Source organism: Chiloscyllium punctatum, chromosome 40 (genome assembly GCF_047496795.1).
Source record: "Chiloscyllium punctatum isolate Juve2018m chromosome 40, sChiPun1.3, whole genome shotgun sequence".
In the NCBI taxonomy this organism is placed as follows: domain Eukaryota; kingdom Metazoa; phylum Chordata; class Chondrichthyes; order Orectolobiformes; family Hemiscylliidae; genus Chiloscyllium; species Chiloscyllium punctatum.
The window spans coordinates 16295045-16316642 of record NC_092778.1 but is presented as its reverse complement, the minus strand read 5'-3'; the positions used below and the strand labels follow the sequence as shown (position 1 = coordinate 16316642).

At 40.5% G+C, this 21598-nt stretch overlaps 1 protein-coding gene across 1 annotated transcript in view; it reads right to left on the bottom strand.

Annotated features, from left to right (window-relative positions):
- Positions 1-21598, bottom strand: part of LOC140464383 (uncharacterized) — a 486266-nt gene that overhangs the window by 23609 nt on the left and 441059 nt on the right. The window contains exons 298-308 of the mRNA XM_072559375.1: positions 20541-20629; positions 19840-19970; positions 18520-18641; positions 16507-16660; positions 14597-14809; positions 14027-14197; positions 12019-12159; positions 8404-8456; positions 7489-7606; positions 4208-4293; positions 3032-3158 (exon numbers count right to left, since the gene is read on the bottom strand). Of these exons, the coding sequence (XP_072415476.1) occupies positions 3032-3158; positions 4208-4293; positions 7489-7606; positions 8404-8456; positions 12019-12159; positions 14027-14197; positions 14597-14809; positions 16507-16660; positions 18520-18641; positions 19840-19970; positions 20541-20629 (1405 nt within the window). The remainder of the gene's footprint in view (positions 1-3031; positions 3159-4207; positions 4294-7488; positions 7607-8403; positions 8457-12018; positions 12160-14026; positions 14198-14596; positions 14810-16506; positions 16661-18519; positions 18642-19839; positions 19971-20540; positions 20630-21598) is intronic.

The following is a 21598-nucleotide window of genomic DNA, read 5'->3' as shown; positions in this document are numbered from 1 at the left end:
AGGCCAGTATTTCTTTTCCTCAGCCTCTGATGCTTGAGGGATGATTTTATAGAGATTTTTAAAATCATGAGAGGCATAGATAGGGTGTACAGCCAAGGTCTTTTCCCCAGAGTAGGGGAGTTCAAAACCAGAGGGTATAGGTTTAAGGTGAGAGGGGAACGATTTAAAATGGACCTAAGGGGCAACAGTTTCACTCAGAGTGATGTGTGTCTGGAATGAGCTGTCAGAGGAAGTGGTGGAGGCTGGTACAATTACAACATTTAAAAGGCATCTGGATGGGTATATGAATAGGAAGGGTTTAGAGGGATTATGGGCCAAATGCTGGCAAATGGGACTGGATTAATTTAGGATATCTGGTCAGTGTGGGCGAATTGGACCCATAGGGTATGTTTCTATGACTCTAAGTCTCTTGAGTACTGTTGGATCTGCAGCCATCCAGACAAATGGAGAGTATACTGTTACATTCCTGACTTGCGGATTGCAGATACAGGAGTCAAGTTACTTGCATCAGAATTCCTAGCCACTGACCTGTTCTTGTAGCCACATTGTTTGTAAGGCAGATTGAGTTCAGTTTCTCGTCCATGGTAACCCCCCATGAATGTTGACAGGTATTCAACAATAGTAATGCCATTGAAGGTCAATGGGTGATGTTCAAATTCTCTACTGCTGGATTTGATCATTGTCTGCCACATGTTATTTTCCACATATGGATACTGACTCCCTCAAGATCTGAGGAGCCATGAATGGTGCTGAACATTATACAGTCATCAACGAACATCCTCACTTTTGACCTTATGAAGAAGGTAAGGTCATTGATGAAGCAGCTGACAATCATAGAATCCCTACAGTGTGGAAGCAGGCCATTCAGCCCATCAAGTCCACATCGATCCTCTGAATAGCATCCCACCCAGACCCATCATCCTACCCTATTCTGTAACCCTACATATAGCATGGCTAATCCACCTATCCTGCACATCTTTGGATTGTGGGAGGAAAGTATAGCTCTCAGAGGAAACCTACTCAGACACAAAGTGAATGTGAAAACACCACACAGACAGTCACCCGAGGCTGGAATTGAACCTGCATCTGCAGTATTGTGAGACAGCAGTGTTAACCACTGAGCAACCCTATGATGACTGAGTCTCAGACACTATTCTGAGGAACTCTTGCAGAGATGTCTTAGACCTGATTATTAAGTTCAAACAGTGTTTCTGGCAAATTATCACCAGTTTTGGCAACTTTGTGGGAAAGGTCTGAGGAAATTTATCCTCACAGGCATGTGCAACTGAGCCTTTATAAAGCTCTGGTTAGGCCCCATTTGGAGTACTGTGTCCAGTTTTGGGCCCCACACCTCAGGAGGGACATACTGGCACTGGAGCGTGTCCAGCGGGGATTCACATGGATGATCCCTGGAATGGCAGGTCTAACATACGAAGAACGGCTGAGGATCCTGGGATTGTATTCATTGGAGTTTAGAAGGTTAAGGGGAGATCGAACAGAATGTTACAAGATAATACATGGCTTGGAAAGGGTGGACGCTAGGAAATTGTTTCCGTTAGGCAAGGAGACGAGGTCCCGTGGGCACAGCCTTAGAATTAGAGGGGGTAAATTCAGAACAGAAAATGCGGAGACATTTCTTCAGCCAGAGAGTGGTGGGCCTGTGAAATTCATTACCGCAGAGTGCAGTGAAGGCTGGGACGCTAAATGGCTTCAAGGCCGAGATTGATAAATTCTTGATGTCACAAGGAATTAAGGGCTAAGGGGAGAATGCTGGTAAGTGGAGTTGAAATGCCCATCAGCCAAGATTAAATGGCGGAGTGGACTCGATGGGCCGAATGGCCTTACTTCCACTCTTATGTCTTATGGTCTTATGGAGTTCACATCTCACTGCTTCAGCAACATCCTAGGACAACATTGTAAACCTATTCATGTCCAATTGATTTTCAAAAATGATGTCATTTTGTGAACCACATGAAACACTTTGTGAATGAATGCTCGACTTTGTTCAATGGGCCTGCTTCCCTGAAATAAAGTTAAAAAGCTTTGCAGGTCCCAAAAAAGAAACTGCAGCTAAAAATGGAACTGGTCTGTTCTCTCCATAGATACTAGCTAATGGACTGAATTCCTGGGTTTTTTCAGATTTTTAAAAATTGTTGCTTCTTGATTGCAAGAGTTCTAAGATTAATTGCAGATCTCTTATATGCCAGGAGGGAAATAAAATGAGTTCATTGGTGTTTAACCTTTACTTACGATAAGAAAATACTCAATGACTTGTTCCCTGTTGCAGATTAACAAGAAACTATTTTTCCACATACAAACACACCAAGTTGAACTTTCCAATTTATTCACTCATGGGATATAGGCAGCTCTGACTAGGTCAGCATTTATGGTCCATCCCTAATTGCCCAGAGGGCAGTTAAGAGTCAACAACATCACTGTGGGTCTGGAGTCACATGTAGGCCATCCCAGGAAAGAATGGGAGCGTCCTTCCCCAATGGGACATTGGCGAATTAAATGTGTTTTTTTCCCTCCTCTGACAATTGACAATGGCTTCATGGTAATCATAATACCCTTAATTCCAGATTCTTTTACTGAATTCAAATTTCACCATCTGCCATGACAGGATTTGAACCCAGGTCCCCCAGAACATTGGCTGAGTTTCAGGATTAATTGTTTAGCGATAACACCATCAGTCCATTGCCTCCTCAACTGTGACACCAGCAATAACCTGTTTATTTAATCGGGAGCTGGCAAAGTCAAAATTGTAAGACGTAGAAGAGATTGAACGTTCCAAACAGAATCATTATGTGTTTTGCAAAGTATTTAAAAATGCTCATTGATAATCTGAGGTGGAGTTTTGCAACTGGTAACTGAGAAACATCATTACTTTACAAACAGGGGACAGGAATTAATGGCAGATAGACTTTATAGTGGACAGGTACTGACCATCAACATGTACAATGAACATTGATCCCATTATGTTAATATTATCAAGTACAGATGTTAGTCCAGAATAGACATTTGAGCTCACCAGGCATCTTTGAGCATTTGTCAACAGATTCTTCCTTCTTGCTGATCCTCGAGATAAAATAGTAATGTTGGCTCGTCCAACTGCCCGGACGAAATTTTCACAGGGTTCATTTGCGAATGTCTCAGGGCTAAGAAAAAGAAAACGGTGAATATCCCAGGTTAAAGTCTACTTCATGATGGATTAAACACAACTTTTAATTCTCGCTTATGTATTGTAACTACTTTCACCCATCAGTGGATAGCCTTCCCCCCGACACACTGCCAAATTAGCAGTTAGAAGGGGAATTAATGTCCATTAAGTTGGGGGGGGGGGGGGGGGGAGGGTCTTTCCTTTTCTGCTGGTAATAACTCAAGTGAAGCTGTTAAAACATGGAAATCAAACCTGTGAGGGTTGATGTGGTCTCCATGGCGAGGTCCGTTGTTGAAAGGCAGTGTCTTATTGAGGAATTCAGCATTGGGAAAGGGAATTCAGGGTACTTGTTGCTGAGGTCCTCACTTCTCATGAGCCCTCGCCCTGTGAAATCTCCCCACCATCACTTAACTCTGTGGTACTTGGCCTGTCCTTGGTGCCATTGTGGTATCAGCCACTGCCTCCTTGGTCACGCTGCTGAGCAAAAGAGCTGTCAGCCAATACCTCCACTCCTGGGATACTGACTGGCCTATAGTTCAGTGGGCTTTTTCCAAAGGAGACAAGCTCACCAGCTCACATAAAATTCCCCTAAAAGTATTTGAATGGATTACCCCGATTTGCATTTTGACCTTCTGTTATGAATCAATTGGGCAGCATGGCAGCAAAGTGATTAGCAATGCTACCTCAAACAGGAGGATTCAGGTTCGATCCCACCCTTGGGTGACTAGCTGTGTAGCGTTTGCACATTCTTCCTGCGTCTGAATGGGTTTCCAGGGTACTCTGCTCTCCTCACATAGTTCAAAGATGTGCAGGTTAGGTGGATTGGTCATGGGAGATTGCCCTTAGTGTCCAGGGGTGTGCAGGTTAGATGGATTAGCAATGGGAAATGGAAGAATTGTGGGGGGGGGGGCGGTGCGGATTTGAATGGGATGTTTTTCAGAGGGTCAGTGCCAACTCGATGAACGGAATCGCCTGCTTCTACACTGCAGGGATTCTAATTAGTGGTTTATACAGAAGAAAGCACAAAATAAAACTTGCATATCTTACTCATAGAACAGCAAGACATCCTCAGGCAAGGCAGAAATATTCCCTGGTTTTCCACTGGAATTCAGCCTTCTGGTCATGCAAATCAGCTGAGGAACCAAATTTTCAACATTAAATAAAATTCACAAAATATTGAAAACATTCTTTTTCAAGTATATATTTATCTATGTAAATATAGTTTACACATCTTTATCTGAAAATAAATTAAATATTAAAGTTAAATTTTGAGCAGGTAAGAAATACTTTTCTTTTCTAATTACTGGTTAATTATTTTTAAAAAACACAATTTAACTTTCAGCTGTATAGGCACACCAATAATATAACTTACTCAAAATAAAGACAGCCACTTACACAGAGTTAAAACCTGGCCTGTATATTTTGTAGTAAAGCAAAATTAGCAACAAGCATCTGATAAAGAGTCATGGCATGCAAAACCTAAACTCTCTCTACAGATTCTGTCAGACCTGCTGAATTTCCCCAGCACTTACTATTTTTATTTCAGACCTGCAGCACTTGTACTATTTCACTTTAACTTGACTATTTTTTGCACCTCAGTTGATCATGAAATCAGAATTCTTGTAAATTTTAACATAAACTTTGGGTGATAATAATCTAGATCTTATTCAAAATAATAAAGTAAAATTTGTTAAGATCAAGACAATCCTATTTGTCAATTTATGCCCCAAATAAAGATTAAGGGACGAATTTTCCCATTTTTTTTGGCAAGGTGATTTCTTGAGTGAGATTGATGGTGCCTGGTCCATCATTGTACATTGTGACTTTTCTCAGCAACCCTCCACTATTCATCTCAAAACAAGCCAGTCTCATTGAAGCCCATCTTGTGTAAGCTGCAAGCTGGGGACAACACTTCACATGTGGTCCTCCAAAAAGGAAGGGGCTGAGAAAGAAACGTTAGCTCCCCAGTTTACCAACAGGGACTTGGAGGTGATGAAGGACAGGGTGGTAGAGAGTAGGACAGTGCTGAATCCTCCTGAGGGGGCCTTGCCGCCTGACCCAGCCAGCTTGGAATGAAATAGAACATAGAACATTACAGCGCAGTATAGACCCTTCAGTCCATGATGTTGCGCTGACCTGTGGAACCAATCTGAAGCCCATCTAACCTACACTGTTCTACTCTCATCCATATGCCTATAAAATGAACATTTAAATGCCTTTAAAGTGGGTGAGTTGCAGGCAGTGCGTTCCACACCCCTATTACTCTCTGAGTAAAGTAACCACCTCTGACATCTGTCCAATATCTATCGCCCCTTAATTTAAAGCTATCTCCCATTGTATGCAATACTCTAAATGTGGCAGCACCAGAGTTTTGTACAGCTGCAGCATGACCTCATGGTTCCGAAACTCAGTCCCTCTACCAATAAAAGCGAACACACCGTATGCCTTCTTCAACCTGGGTGGCAACTTTCAAGGATCTATGTACCTGGACACTGAGATCTCTCTGCTCACTTACACTACCAAGAATCTTACCATTAGCCCAGTACTCTGCATTCTGAGATAGCGCCCTCTCAGTGCAGTATCCTGTGCAAAACACAATGCATAGCAATGCAGGAAGGATTTAATGATTTTCTGGGCTCAGCTGTATTGCACTCACAGGCCAACACTCAATCAAACTGCACCACTGCACATGCATTTCACCAAGATACATGAACTACTGCTCTCATCGTTGCATGTATCATATCCACTCAATGATGCCTACCCACTTCATCCTGCCAAACTACTAATCCCATTCTGCCTACTCTCTCACTTGGAACATCTGATCACCTCTCCTCTCCCAAAGGTGTTTGATAAGGTCCTGCACGCCAGGCTACTTGATAAGAGTGAAGTCAGGGGGTAGTATATTAGTGTGGATAGAGAATTGGTAAACTAGTTTGTGCAAAGTGAGTATGAAGAAATTAAGTCATAAGGTACAAAGTGTGTAGGTGAATAAGATGTGTGTTTGTGTACGTCTCTGTGTGTATGTGCGCACATCTGTAAGTGTGCATGTGTTTGTGTGTATATGTATCTGTGTGTATGTGCGCACGTCTATAAGTGTGCATGTGTTTGTGTGTATATGTATCTGTGTGTATGTGCGCACGTCTGTAAGTGTGCATGTGTTTGTGTGTATATGTATCTGTGTGTGTGTGTGTGTGCATGTGCATGTGTTTGTCTGAGCACAACAAAACCTGGCAGAAGCATAAATGTTCTGGGTGTCCCTGAGTACCATCCTGAAGTGGCACATGATTTTGTTCAAGATCAGGCTTGATGATGTACTGAGGGTGCCGATTTACTGATGCCAACTTGCTTGGACAAACGGTGGAGGAAGATGGTGTCTATAGACCATACTTGCTGAAGACAGAGTTGGATGTGGGCCCTAGAGAAGCAAGTGGTGAACTGCTGGTACTAGACTGAGCCTCTGACTTTCATGATGGGAACTGGTACTGTCTAGTTTCTCAGGTAAACTGTGGAGAATTGAAAATTACATAGAAGTGAAGTGATCTGAGCTATTATGATGCAAACTGAAATAAGCCAGTCAGCACTCATGAGCTAAAACCTAAATGGCAAATTCAGGTGGTAACAGCAAAATTGGAAGAAGTGACCTGAAATGTGAGATTGACTTTTACAAGAATTTTTGCTGTATTTTCCACATTGCTTCCCATTGTCAAGACTGTTAAAGGGAGTTATAAGTTATATGCAATGAATAGATTTAAATGCCTTTGTTCTATTTCCAGAAGGCAGATCATCCAAAGACTACAATAGCTACTCATAGCTGTGAACTTCCAGGGTGTTTAATTCATAATTTGATTTATGTAGGAGTGCACCAAACAGAAATAGTAATTTAAGAACATTCATGATTTTCAATTGTTTTCAAACAGAATTTGGGTTGACTTTAACATATTGCAATTTTTAGCTAAATAAGCAAAAAGTTAAAAATAAGATTAGAAATTAACACATTAATTGTTGGTAAGAAATTCATTGACTATTGTGTTTAAATAATCTTCAGAAAATAAACTGATGTAAGGTTTTTGTAAAAGTAATGCATGAGAAACTTTGATGTGAACTACCTAATGACTTCATTGCTCATGCAACACAACATGATCTCAACCCTAGGATACAGACCGGCATTTTATCCTTACAGATGCCAGGATACGTATCACTGAATTATAGAAATATTTGGAATTGAAGGAGGCTATTTAGCCCATTGTGTCTACACAGAGGTAGAACAGATGTCACTTCCTTCTATGCTATATAGATGAACATAGTGTTTAATTTGAACATTAGCTTACCTGATCTTGGGTCAGTGAAGGCTTACCCTTTGTGGCTTTAACAAATTGCAGGAACTGGTCATTGTTCAAGTTGTTTCCTGCTATACAACTGAAACCTTGCAGAACAGAGGCTGAAACACTATAACATGAAATAACATTAATAACCTTTGTCATGTGATTTTCACAAACTTGTATTTAGAAAACAAGTGCACATAATGGTATCCTTTGCCTGATATTCCATGCAGATTATAATTTTTTAAAATTGCTTTTACAATTTTATGGTGGGTCAGTGGTTAGCACTGCTGCCTCACAGCGCCAGGGGCCTGGGTTCAATCCCAGCCTCGGGCGACTGTCTGTGTGGAGTTTGCACATTCTCCCTGTGCCTGTGTGAGTTTTCTCCGGGAACTCCAGTTTCCCCCCACATTCCAAAGATGTGCAGGTCAGGTGAATTGGCCATGCTAAATTGCCCATAGGGATGAGTTGGTTAGGTGCATTAGTCAGGGGCAAATGTAGTGTAAAAGGGTAGGGGAAATGGGGCTAGGTGGGTTAATCTTCAAATGTTCAGTGTGGATTCGTTGGGCCAATGGCCTGTTTCCACACTGTAGGGATTCGATGAGTCTATGACAATATGCGATTCATGTCCTTGTACTCCAATGACCAGAAGTTAATTCTACTCAAAGTACGGTCTACTATAATTGCTCTAACAGATCATGGTTCAAACATGGAACTAAAAGCTATTAATATTTACAAAACAAACATAATGTTATCCAAAGATATGAAACATAACTTTTTTGTGTATACTATGGACTGAATCTCAAAAGATTAGACTGAGATATTATTTTGTGATTGGCATATGTCTGACCAGCTATTTCATTTAACAAAGTTGCAACAGCCTATGAAAATTTATTTCAATGCATTTGAGAATAAAATACTTACTCATCAAAATTAATAGTCGAATTTTCTGTCAAAGTGCCAAAGAACACAGCAGCCTATAAAAGAAGTCAGAATCATAAATGTACATCTATTTCCATTAACTTTAACTCATTTGGAGCAGATGCTGTTCAACTAAATGGCAAAATTAGGTCATAATTATTCAATTAAAAATGTTAAGAAATACTATGCAGCTTTGGTACTACTCTCAACAACTTGAGCAATGTATTGATTATTGAATATTTTAGTCAGAAGTCACACAACACCAGGTTATAATCCAACAAGTTTATTTCAAATCACAAGCTTTCAGAGCGCTGCTCTTTCATCAAGTGAAGTGATTTCAAATAAACCTGTTGGATTGTAACCTGGTGTCATGTGACTTTTGCCTTTGTCCAGCCCAGTCTAACACTCCACGTCATGATAATTTTAGTGTACATAATTCACAGGAATCCAAGAATAATTTACTCTCCTTTTGACCATTACAAATTTCATGCTTTAAAACAAAGGTACAAGCTCTAAATATTCTGAGAAAAATTGCCAATGTCAGCAAAACTGGGTTACAGTACGAGAGCCGGTTGGGAACAGTTAAGTTCTTTTTCCAAATATGCTGTGGATTAATGAGTGGATCTGTGTGCAAGATATTATGGTTTAGCGTCTTGTCAGAGTCTATCAGGATACAATTAGGAATTGCTTTGCGACAGACCTACTATTAAGACACAAGAAGTGGTTAGTAAATTGTGAGGCTTCAACAACTTTACTGTTCCCAAGCAAATATTTTCAGATTTACAATGGAATGCCAAATCAGCACCATGCTAATTATATTGAAATGGAAAAGGCGATAGGAAGAAACAACGGAGGAAGCTTCTGAGAAATGTGGGCATGCTCAGTACATTTGAGACGGGGGGGGGGGGGGGGGGGGGGGGGGTCAGAGAATGGTGAAGCCCTAAACAGTACACTGCTGTAGTGTTTCTCTCCCACCTTCTCAAATTAAACAAAATGAGAGTGAGAGAGAAAGAGAGAGAGCAAGAGATTGTTAGAAAATTTAATTGAGACTTAAAAACTGCACAGCTTCTGCAGTGAGGTAGAAGTGTTGCAGTTGACGTCAAAGTGCGGGCTTTCGTGAGCATGGGCCTTTGCTGAGGAGGACAGGCAAAATTAGAGTACTGGCGTTTGGAAAAGAATGGACTTATTAGGGATAATCAGTGTGGCTTTGTCAGGGGAAGGAATGTCTTGGCTCACAAATGTGATTGAGGTTTTTGAGCAAGTGACAAAGATGACTGATGAGGGTAGGGTGGTGGATGTTGTCTACATGGACTTTACTAAAACGTTTGACCAGGTCCCTTATGGTAGACTCCCCAGAAGATTAAGTCACACGGGATCCACAATGATTAGGACGTTGGATACAAAATTGGTTTGGTCATAGGAGATATAGGGTAGTTGTGGAGGCCATCATTTTTTTAATGGAGGTTTGTGACCAGTGGTGTTCTACAAGGATAGGGCTAGGCCTTCTCTTGTCTGTAATCTTTATAAACAATTTGGATGAAAATTTAGGTAGTTTGATTAGTAAGCTTGCCAACAACACAAACATTTGTTTAGTTGTGGACAGTGAGATAGGATATCAATAGATACAACAGGATACAGGTCAGTTGAAAAGTTGGGTGGAGAAATGGGAGATGGAGTTCAGTCTGGAAAAGCATCTTGTTGTTGCATCTTGGGAGGTCAATTTCAAAAATAGTGATATACAGAGTGATCTCGGATACAGGGCCAAAGCTTACTGCAAGGGGCAACACAAGTGGATAAGGTGGTAAAGAAGGCATTTAGCGCATTTGTCTTCATCTGTCAGTGCACTGAGCATCAAAGTTGGCAAGTCAGGTTGCAGCTGTTCAAGACTTTAGTTTAGCCACCTTAGAATTAATGTGTGCAGTTCAAGATGCCACACTATAGGAAGGACGTGAATGTTATGGAGAGAGTGCAAAAGAGGTTTTCCAGGAAGTTGCCAATATTGGAGTATAGTAACTATGAGGACAAATTTGGATTGTAGCAGGTGGAGTTTAATTCAGATAAATGCAAGGTGCTGCATTTTGGGAAAGCAAATCTTAGCAGGACTTATGCACTTGACGGTAAGGTCCTAGGGAGTGTTGCTGAACAAAGAGACCTTGGAGTGCAGGTTCATAGCTCCTTGAAAGTGGAGTCACAGGTAGATAGGATAGTGAAGAAGGCGTTTGGTATGCTTTCCTTTATTGGTCAGAGTTTTGAGTACAGGAGTTAGGAGGTCATGTTGTGGCTGTACAGGACATTGGTTAGGCTACTGTTGGAATATTGCGTGCAGTTCTGGTCTTCTTCCTGTCGGAAAGATGTTGTGAAACTTGAAAGGGTTCAGAAAAGAGTTACAAGGATGTTGCCAGGGTTGGAGGATCTGAGCTATAGGGAAAGGTTGAACAGGCTGGGGCTGTTTTCCCTGGAGTGCGGAGGCTGAGGGGTGACCTTATAGAGGTTTACAAATTTATGAAGGGCATGGATAGGATAAATAGACAAAGTCGTTTCACTGGGGTCGGGGAATCCAGAACTGGAGGGCATAGGTTTAGGGTGAGAGGGGAAAGATATAAGAGACCTAAGGGGCAACTTTTTCACGCAGAGGGTGGTACGTGTATGGAATGAGCTGCCTCAGGATGTGGTGGAGGCTGGTACAATTGCTACATTTAAGAGGCATTTGGATGGGTATATGAATAGGAAGGGTTTGGAGGGATATGGGCCAGGTGCTGGCAGGTGGGACTAGATTGGGTTGGGATATCTGGTCGGCATGGACAGGTTGGACCGAAGGGTCTGTTTCCGTGCTGTACATCTCTATGACTCTATGACTTGAGTGTCGGAGGCTGAGGCATGACCTGATAGAAATATATAAAGTTATGAAAGGTAGGGTGGGTAGTCCCAGCGTGGCAATATCAAATACTGGGGGCATAGGTTTAAAATGAGGGGGGAAAGTTTAAAAGAGATGTATAAGGCAAGTTTTTTTTATACAGAGGGTGGTAGATGCCTGGAACGTGCTACCAGGGAAAGTGGTAGAAGCAGATATGACAGGAATGTTTAAGAGGCATTTAGACAGACACATTAACAGGTGATGACTGAGGAATATGGACCATATGCAGATAGATGAGATTAGTTTAAATGGCATCATGATCGGCACAGACATGGTGGGTTGAAGGGCCTGTTCCTGTACTGTATTGATCCATTTCCTGTATTACCTTTTGCAGTAACTGAAGAACAGAACCAAACTGAACAACAGAACCAAACAGCTAATCCCATTCTAACAGGCATGGATTTTGTGCTCAAAGCTGACTGTACTTTGGCGCTATATTAATAAGTTCACTCAGAATTTGTAACAATTCTTGCAGGCACTAAAACTAAAAAACAAAATTTCTTGTGAAATAAATGGTGCTTGTCAGAGGCTGGACTTAGTTTATATTTGGCCTGTTAAACGTCTCAGTTGACATTGCCACAGCTTTCACAGGTGGAAAAGTTGTCTACTGCACAACATTGGTTACTTGCCCGGGGATGAATGTGAAATATTACAGATAATCTGAGATTTTATTTGAGGATCCATCAAGCAATCCAAGAGCTTACTTGTTCAGATTTCCACTGTTTATTGTTCACAAGAGGCAGACCAATATTTTTAGAAATCAGTTGAGGCAAAAATATTTTGGAGGCAAGCTGATCAGGAACTCTCTGTATAGCTGTCGTGGGGTTATTCGAAGATACAATAACCTAGGTAGGAATCAAAGTATGAAAACATTTAGTAAAAATGAATCAAAACAAAAGATTTTTTTTAAAAAAATGGTTTGCTCCAGATCTTCCTAAAACTGAAGTATTGTTTTGGTCCATGTTGACCATTATCCCAAACAAAACTAATCCCACCTGCCTGTGTTCAGCTCATATCCTTCCAAATATTTCCTCTAAATATTGTAACTGTTCCTGCATCCACCACTTCCTATGGATGTTCATTCCACACCCGAACCACCCTCCGTGTAAAATGGTTGCTCCTCATAGGCTTTTTAAAATATTTCTCCAATCACTTTAAAAACAGTCTTGAGGACTACCCAGGCCAATTTCTGCCAAGGAAACACATCTGATGTACTGACGAAAACAGCACAGCTGAAATTTCTCAATAGCAAGATGGCTAATTAGTGCATAAACAGAAGACCATGAACGTGTTTACATGAAATGAGTCTGCAGTTTTCCAATAAGTGTTGGCAGCATCTGTGCAGATTTGGAAGAGGTTCCTTATTTATGAAGAGAAACACATGGGGCAAAAATTGCAGTGTGGAATGTGATGTGTGGTTCCTTGAAATACCATTAACTCTGCTAAAAAATCTCTGAGGCCATCAGAAGGAACATCCTTGATTTAAATACTCCTCATGGGAATGTCCACCTTGGACTCTTAACTATACCATATTTTGGAACCACTGGGTAGAATTGTGATAGGTTTATTGGTGGGGTGGAGGTTATTTTCACTCTAGGGATTGGACATGCCTTCACCCTGTCTTATCTGTACTACTTCCTGGGCTCAAACAATTCCTATTACTTGAAATGGTAAAGGCTGATAATCGATTGCCCAACCAAAATGTAAGAGACCTGCAAAATGGGCGCACCAGCTCCAGCCCTTTCTGCATCATTGGTGTTTTAATAGACAGGTTCAAGGAGTGCTGATGGAGTTACAGTGAAAAGGGTTCCAGTGAAATGGTTACAGAAGTCAAGTAGTTTTGCTTCAACATCTTTAAAGTACTGAAGTTAACTGATTGTGAAGACTTTACTCAGTCTTGTTGTCTAGTAGCATAACTGTATATTCAGAAGCTGTTCTACATCCCGAAAAGTAAAGTGAAATAACCATTCAAAGTTTGTGAGAAGATTTGTAGCTCGGGTGCTCGTTGTTGTGGTTCTGTTCGCTGAGCTGGGAATTTGTGTTGCAGACGTTTTGTCCCCTGTCTAGGTGACATCCTCAGTGCTTGAGAGACTCCTGTGAAGCGCTTCTGTGATGTTTCCTCCGGCATTTATAGTGGTTTGAATCTGACGCTTCCGGTTGTCAGTTCCAGCTGTCTGTTGTAGTGGTCGGTATATTGGGTCCAGGTCGATGTGCTTATTGATGGAATCTGTGGATGAGTGCCAAGCATTTAGGAAATCCCTGGCTGTTCTCTGTTTGGCTTGTCCTATAATAGTAGTGTTGTCCCAGTCGAACTCTTGTTGCTTGTCATCTGCGTGTGTGGCTACCAAGGATAGCTGGTCGTGTCTGATGACACGCAGATGACAAGCAACATGAATTCGACTGGGACAACACTACTATTATAGGACAAGCCAAACAGAGAACAGCCAGGGAATTCCTAGAGGCATGGCACTCATCCACAGATTCAAATCAATAAGCACATCGACCTGGACCCAATATACCAACCACTGCAACGGACAGCTAGAACTGACAACCGGAAGCAGCAGATTCAAACCACGACAAATGCCAGAGGAAAGATCACAGAAGCGCTTCACAGGAGGCTCCCAAGCACTGAGGATGTCACCTAGACAGGGGACGAAACATCTGCAACACTGAAATAACCATTTTTATCCCACAAATTTATTGGGCGCTTACCTTTTGGACAACTAGTACTTGAACAGGTTCAGGAGCAAGCAATATATTTTCTACGAAGGTAGCATCTTTGACAGCAGTGAGCATCTCATTGCTACTGACATTTCTTATTTCTTCACTTGAAAGCCCAGATACCAAGGTTCCCATTTTCAAGAGCTTGGTTGCGTTGTTAAACTATTAATTAGAAGATAAAGCATAATTAGACATGATAAATTCTGTTATTTTGCCTGTTATTCCTTCAGTGGCCTTATTCTGATACCTACATAGGAAACATGACTACACTGGAGCATTTTTTTCCAAATTGTTGGTCATGTATGGTGCCTTAATTTATTACATTAGGATGGGATTTGGGTCTAGGTATCTTCCAATTAATTTATTTAGGTAAAATTTGACTACATAGCTCTAGATTTCCATCCAGTAACTTTAATGGACAGTGCATTATCATTTGTACTCTAGCAGATTTCTACTATGTGCTTCTAATACACGCTGCTATTAGCTTGAAACAAGTAGTCTGTCCTATTTTGTTAATTAATTCCTAAGAAAGGCTATCCTTTAGTTTAGTTACAATCTTACCTGAAATCCGACACGGGTCAGCTTCGTTACCAATGCAAACACACTTCCCGTGGTCCAGCCATTGACCTTACTCAGGGAGTCCAGGGATAGAAAGATATCATTGTCACTGATATTATTAATCTGTGTTGGTGACAATCCAACAGCTGATTGGCCTAGGTTACCAAGAGTCTCAGCGGAGAAGCTGTCAATTTTATTCACAAGGGAAACTGCAAACTGCAAGAAAATACAATCATCAATGTTTCCTGAAGGATTCGTACATTAGGTTTACCTCACATAAGGATCAATGGTCGGCACAACATCGTGGGCTGAAGGGCCTGTTCTGTGCTGTACTGTTCTATGTTCTATGTTTCTTCTTGAGGGCGTGACCTTCCCAAATAATAACAACTTACAGGTTTGGGAGATTTTACTAAAAGCGTGGAGTGAGGGAAAGTTTTGAGAAGTTTTAAAACATCAATGAATGAGGTATGGGGGTGGAAAGGGTCTGACGAGAGAGTTCCAAAGGTTCTATTGACAAACAAGGAGTTACATGATGGGGTGCACAGGAGATCAGAATCAAAGGAAACGAAAAGAACCACAGATGCTGTAAATCAGAAACAAAAACAGAAATTACTGGAAAAACTCAGCGGGTCTGGCAGCAATGACAGTCAATCTCTTCTGATATAGACTAGATCTATTCCTACTGAAGGGCTTTTGCCAGAAACGTCGATCCTCCTGCTCCTCGGACGCTGCCTGACCTGCTGTGCTTTTCCAGCACCACTCTAATCTAGACTCTGGTTTCCAGCATCTGCAGTCCTTGTTTTTACCTTGATGAAAAGATGTGTGTACTGGTTCAGCTTGAGAATGAACTCAAAGGGGGAAGGCAACACAGCAAGTGTGATATATTGACATGGTCCGAAAACAAGAACTTTGGTCTTTTTGGTGTTTAAAGTACAGTCCAGATCATAAATATTAGTGTCAGACATCCAATAGTGAAACAACAGCGCAAAATGCAATCAATAAAACAAAGCCTAAATGTTCTGCCCAATTTACAATGACAGAATTAGGCAGAAAATATAATGGTGAATAATTGGCCAGTCCCCTGTTTCCCCTCCCATTTCTGAGATTGCTTGCTGGATAATGTAGAATGGTTTCGGTAGCAAATACCCCATGTAATATACATTACAAATATGACACCCTTGTTACATACCTTATTACATTTGTGCCTTAGCAAAGATTTGATTTGATTTATTATTGTCACATGTACCTAGGTACAGTGAAAATGTTTATAATGCGTGAAGCACAGGCAGATCATACTATACAAAGTTCATTAGGATAACAGAAAAGGCTGCAGAGGTGGTGCACAAAGAGTGAGACCAACGTTAAATGTAAAATTATAGAGAGCCGCTCAGAAGTCCAATAACAGCGGGAAGAAGCTGTTCTTGAATCTATTGGTGTGTGTGTGTTTAAACTTTTCTATCTTCTGCCCAATGGAAGAAGTTGGAAGAGATTATAACCGGGATGGGAGGAGTCTTTGATGATGTTGGCTGCCTCCCCGAGGCAGTGAGAAATGTAGATGGTGTCAATGGATGGAATGTTGGTTTGCGTGATGGACTAGGCTGTGTTCACAACTCCCTCTAGTTGATTCAATGAAAACTTTTTTGTACCAAGCGTCCAGAAATATTTTGGGCAGTGCATTGGCTATTGAAAGTCAAGCAATTGTGTAGCTATAGGCACCAAAGTATATAGGTATATATTTTTTGAATTTAAGGTGGCTGCAGCCAAACTTTATCCCACTGGCTGGGGCTGGGGAGCCCAGGAAAATTAAGAATACCACAGAGAAGCTCGGAAATTTGCTCATTGCAGAAGTCCTGCCATTCCCCAAACTTGCAAAAATGGAATAGCTCTCTTTCTCCCAGGCTGAGAATTCCTACCTGCAGTTGTTCATCTGTTGGTGTTGTTTCACTTGTGCTGAGATTCTGACAGGCTCTGTTTGCTTTCTGAAGTACAATTTCAGCTTGCTGTGCTGTTAAAGATTGAACTGTTGTTGGGGTATCAACAATAAAGCAAACCAAGCTGTCAGGAACGCTACATGGAAATTGAGAAAATCAACAGCAATCAGAATTCATTGTGCAAATACATTTAGATGTGCAACACATCATAAAGTGCATTAAATTAACAATGCAAATATTGTTATGAGTAGTAAATCTCTGGCATACAAAACAATCAAATGTACCCTGCAATTTCTGTACTGCTTTGCCTTAAAGATGATCAAAGACTGCACAGCAGAATTTGAGCAGAAATAAAAATTTACAATAGCAATCTGGTATACTTACAACGGAGAGGCCGCATTAAGATTTTAACTAGAACAAAGACAGTTAAAAACAGATTGGGTGTAGTTAAAATATTGAAGGGCACTGATGATGTTTAATAGAATAAGCAATTTCAATGGTTGAAGAGTTGTTGTTAGCTAGAGGGCTTGAATTGAAAATCACCATAAATAGAACAAAAGGTTCAAAAACGTTTTTTTCATGCAGAGTGCTGCTAGAGCATGGAGTAGCTGACACAGGATTGGAAGGGAGATGTTGAAATTTCAAAATCTTAAACATCGAAAAGGGTGAGGTCAGTGGAAATTAAAATAAGTGCATAGCAATGTCAAAGGGCAGATAATAGTTGGGTCAATCGCAAGGCCTCCTGCTGTTCTGCAAAGTTTTAAGATGTTTATGAACAATAGTTTTGATAAAAACAGTTAGCAACTATAATGCGATGGACATTTGATTTAGATATTAAACTTAAATCACTAGCTTCAAATTTTACAATAAATATGCAGTAAAGTAATATAGCAGTGATTTGACTGCACTTTTGTAACTAAAGTTGCCAGAGTCCTACCAGACCATAGGGCTGCTCTCTCACTAGGGACAGACAACTGATGTTGATTGAACCTGGAGGGTCACCATACTTCAGGCAAGGGGAAAAGTTGAGGAAGTTTCTTTTAAGTAAGTTCAGTTTGTGTGTGAATTGAGCCCAGATTGTTGGCATCACTCACCAGCCAGGCAAAAGTGAAGACTGCAGATGCTAGAGATCAGAGTCAAGATTAGAGTGGTGCTGGAAAGGTACAGCAGGTCAGGCAGCATCTGACTCAAGGGCTCTTGCCCAAAACATCAATTTTCCTGTTCCTCAGATGCTGCCTGACTTGTTGTGCTTTTCCAGCACCACTCTTATCATCACTCACCAGCCATCCGACCAACTGAGCTAACCACACTGAACCACATTTCGATTCCAGAATCCTCCACCATTGACATACTGGGAGTTACCATTGAATGGAAATTTAATATATATTGCTTGATTAAATACTCCCATTGCCCAGATGAGAACACCACCACCAACAGTCAAGAAGCTTAATACCAATCAAGACAAAGTACCCTATACGTATGGCGCAGCATCCATTATTTTAAACAGTGTGCATTGAAAAGAAGCACTGCAGTGAATCATCAAATTCATCCTTCAAAAGTACTTTCCAAACCAATAATCTTTACAGTCTAAAAGGTCAAGGACAGCAGACACATGGGAACACTACCATTGCAAGTTCACCCCCACGCCATACACCATCCTGACATGAATATATGTCGCTGTTCGCTCACTCTCCGTGTCAACATCCTGGAACTCCTTCCCTAATAGTATTGTGGGTGTAACTTTACCACATGGATGACAGTGGTTCAAGTGGCATCTCACTACCAGCCTCTCAAGAGTAATTAGAGATGGGTAATAAATGCTGACATTGACCGTGATACTCATGTCCCAAGGATGAACAGTGAAAGGTAATAAATACTTTCATGCCTCCCTCAAGTTAGGAAAGAAAATAATAATTTGAGTATGCGGGTCAGTTTTAGTTCCAGTCATGAGATGTCAGGTGTTTAAGTATTCTACAACTTTTAAGCAACATATACCTTGATGCATTAAAGACTGCATTTTTAAACAGTGCACTTGCGTAAAACCTCTGGACATCTTCAGGAAGCTCAATACTGTCCAAAAGAATTAGGTTTTCCTGGTTGGCGGCAAATATCTGCAACTGTAGAAAGTAAGTATTAATAGGTGATAGGATTTTTGTAGTAAATATATTCAAGGAATAACAATTAAGAGACACATTAACTTTGTTCACTTCTTTTGTTATGATAAATCAGATCCGCAAAGAGATTCTCGACATGGCTTACTTTAAATTGAAAAATGCGCTGATTTTTAGAAGCAGACTGCTACAGAGACAATCACTTCAACTGTAAATTAAGTGGTAGTTAAAAGAGAGAGAAAGAGAGAGAGATAGAAGGAGAGAGCAAGAAAAACTATTAAGACGTAACACCTTAAAGATGTCAAAGAAACAACAGATTAGACTGTGACTTCTTGTGATTACAAAGATTAAAGGAGCTGACAAACCCTTACTCAACAATTCAAACCTTATGGATTATGTCCTAAATTTGTGACAAATTTTGTGCACTTGCTTTTCAAGTAGTAAATCCAGTTGCAACTCCACTGGAATGATCTAGTGGGACTGAATATTCTTGTGTACCAGACTGGGTTTGAGCCATGACAGTCATAGCCAAAGGACTGTCGTTACTCTTATGTCACAGGTGGTCCAAGTCTCCAAGTGGTGCAAACTAGTTAAATAGGAAATAGGGCAACAAAGGACTTTTTATCTCATCCCAATTATTAGAACTCAATTACGGTCAAAAAGCATCAGCAGTACAGAGTCTCAATGAATCTCTAAAACTATGGGTCATGAAACTGACTGTTGTGACAATGCTACTGGTAACCTCCACTGCAATGGCTGCATCAAACTATCTGGTATTTGCAAACAATTCAGAGACTGATCTGCATGTCTGTGTGGTTTTAAACTTTTATCTTTTCAGAATCCCCTCTTATTTGTATTAATAATTCTTTTCACATTTGAAATTAATAAACTCACTTTTTGTTCACTCAAGAAAGCCTAGATAAATTGGCTCCTTTAAAACATAAGATCATTTTGGTCAGGGGATAAGGTATCAATAAAAGGAAAGAGATCGTTTTTAAATGAACCTTGTTGCAACCAACTGATGGGGTGGGTAAAGAAGGAGAGTCAGTTCATCTCCCCTTCTCACCTGAACACTTAAAGGTTTGGGGTATCCCGTCTGGAATTGGAGTGAATTTGGGAACCTTGCTTGTGATTGTAACACTTCATAACAATAAGCAAGAAAGGAAAGTAACTCAAGCTACAAAAGTAACATAGTTATACGTACTGTTGCACTGTCAGTGAGCAGAGCAAGGTCATCTGTGCTTGTATATTTCAGAAATTTGCCAAAGTAATTGGCAAACCAAGCAGTTGAGTTCAGAGCTGGATCAGACACATTATAACACCTTGGTTTAGGACCTGGGTAAACACAGAAAGGGTAATCAGCATGAAATAATGATTTTCTTAGTATTAAAGAATCTCCTGTGAAATGGAATGTCAATGAATTTTCCTCAGAATGTATTCATGATTCTATCTTAGTTAGGTTTGAAGTTTGTAGTTTCTGGTGTGTATGGAGCTCCAAGTAGTGACATTTGTACACAGCTGTAGGAATTACTGTGGCACAGAATGGGGAATAATCAAATAAGATGTGATATACTTTGCAAATTTAATATATTATCAAATTAAACTACAAAGTTTACTGTATAGAACAAGAACTGAGCATCATCAGGAAATTCTTCTGCATTGTCCCTCCCATGTTTCTATTCATTTTTAAGGAAAGAGTGAGCACAGAAAGGATTTTTTAGATGGTTCAGCACCAGGACATGTCGCAATTTTTAGCTCCTACTCAAGTCATATTGTTGTAAAAATCCATACAGCTGCTGCATTTGTAGAGAAGGTAACTGTGGAAAGGCATGTGTTAAAAAAATCCACGTGCACTATCGTTGCAACTTTAAAAACTGATAACAGAGTAAAATAGAAGCCAAATACCTTTGCGTAGATAGGTTCTGATGCCATTGTACAGTTGCCGCTGAATGTTAGTTGTAAATTCAGAGATCCGTGCATTCAGGGTCTGTATTCTAAATAAAGTTTCAAAAATATGAATATTAAATTTTTTATTGATCAAACCTCTTCACCATGGAAGAGATACTGATTAAGTCGCCCAGTATGCAAGGCTAAATCAATAAGATTTATTTTGCACTGTCAGCCAAACCACAATTATCTCCCAGTTTGCCAGTAAAGCAGAGTAACATTTCTGGTTACAGGTTAGTAGCATCATTTTCCCAACATGTGAAATGTTGGTGAGAAGATTGTGCACACCATACTCCTGAATTCAGTGAGGGGCAGACTCTGTCCAAAGTATAAAGTTGAAAGGTTATTGCAATTATTTTTTGGAAAGACTTTAATTCACATTTTCCCTCATCTTTTAAGCACACTTGGTTATTATTTTCCTTGCTGACTCCTTTAGCCAAGAGGCTCAGTTGAGATGACAGGCAGCTATATCCCAATATTGTCCACTTTGCTGAGGTCTGACTGCATTCAACCAAACAACAGGTCAGAGGATAACATTTTCATCTCTTCCGTCAGAGGGTTGAGGATTTCAATTCGGACTCGAGTACAAAATTTTACATGGATATTCCAGTACATTACAGAGTGAGCACTCTAGGGGAGTGCAAAATTAGATGGCACAGGTTTAAGGTGAGAAGGGAAAGATTTAAAAAGAAGCAACCATATCACGCAGAGGGTGGCTCGTGTATGGAATGGGCAGCCAGAGGAAGTGGTGAACATTGGTAGAATTATGACATTTAAAAGACATCTGAATGGGTACATGAATAGGAAGGGTTTAGATGGATATGGGCCACATTCTGGCAAATAGGACAAGATGAATTTAGGATATCTAGTCTGTAAGAATGAGTTGGACAGAAGGGTCTGTTTCCATGCTGTACCACTCGATGACTCGATTAGGAGCTGCCATTTATTGAATGTGATGTTAAACTAAGATGCTTTTACTTTCTAAGGTGGACATAAAAAAGCCCCAAGGAATTATT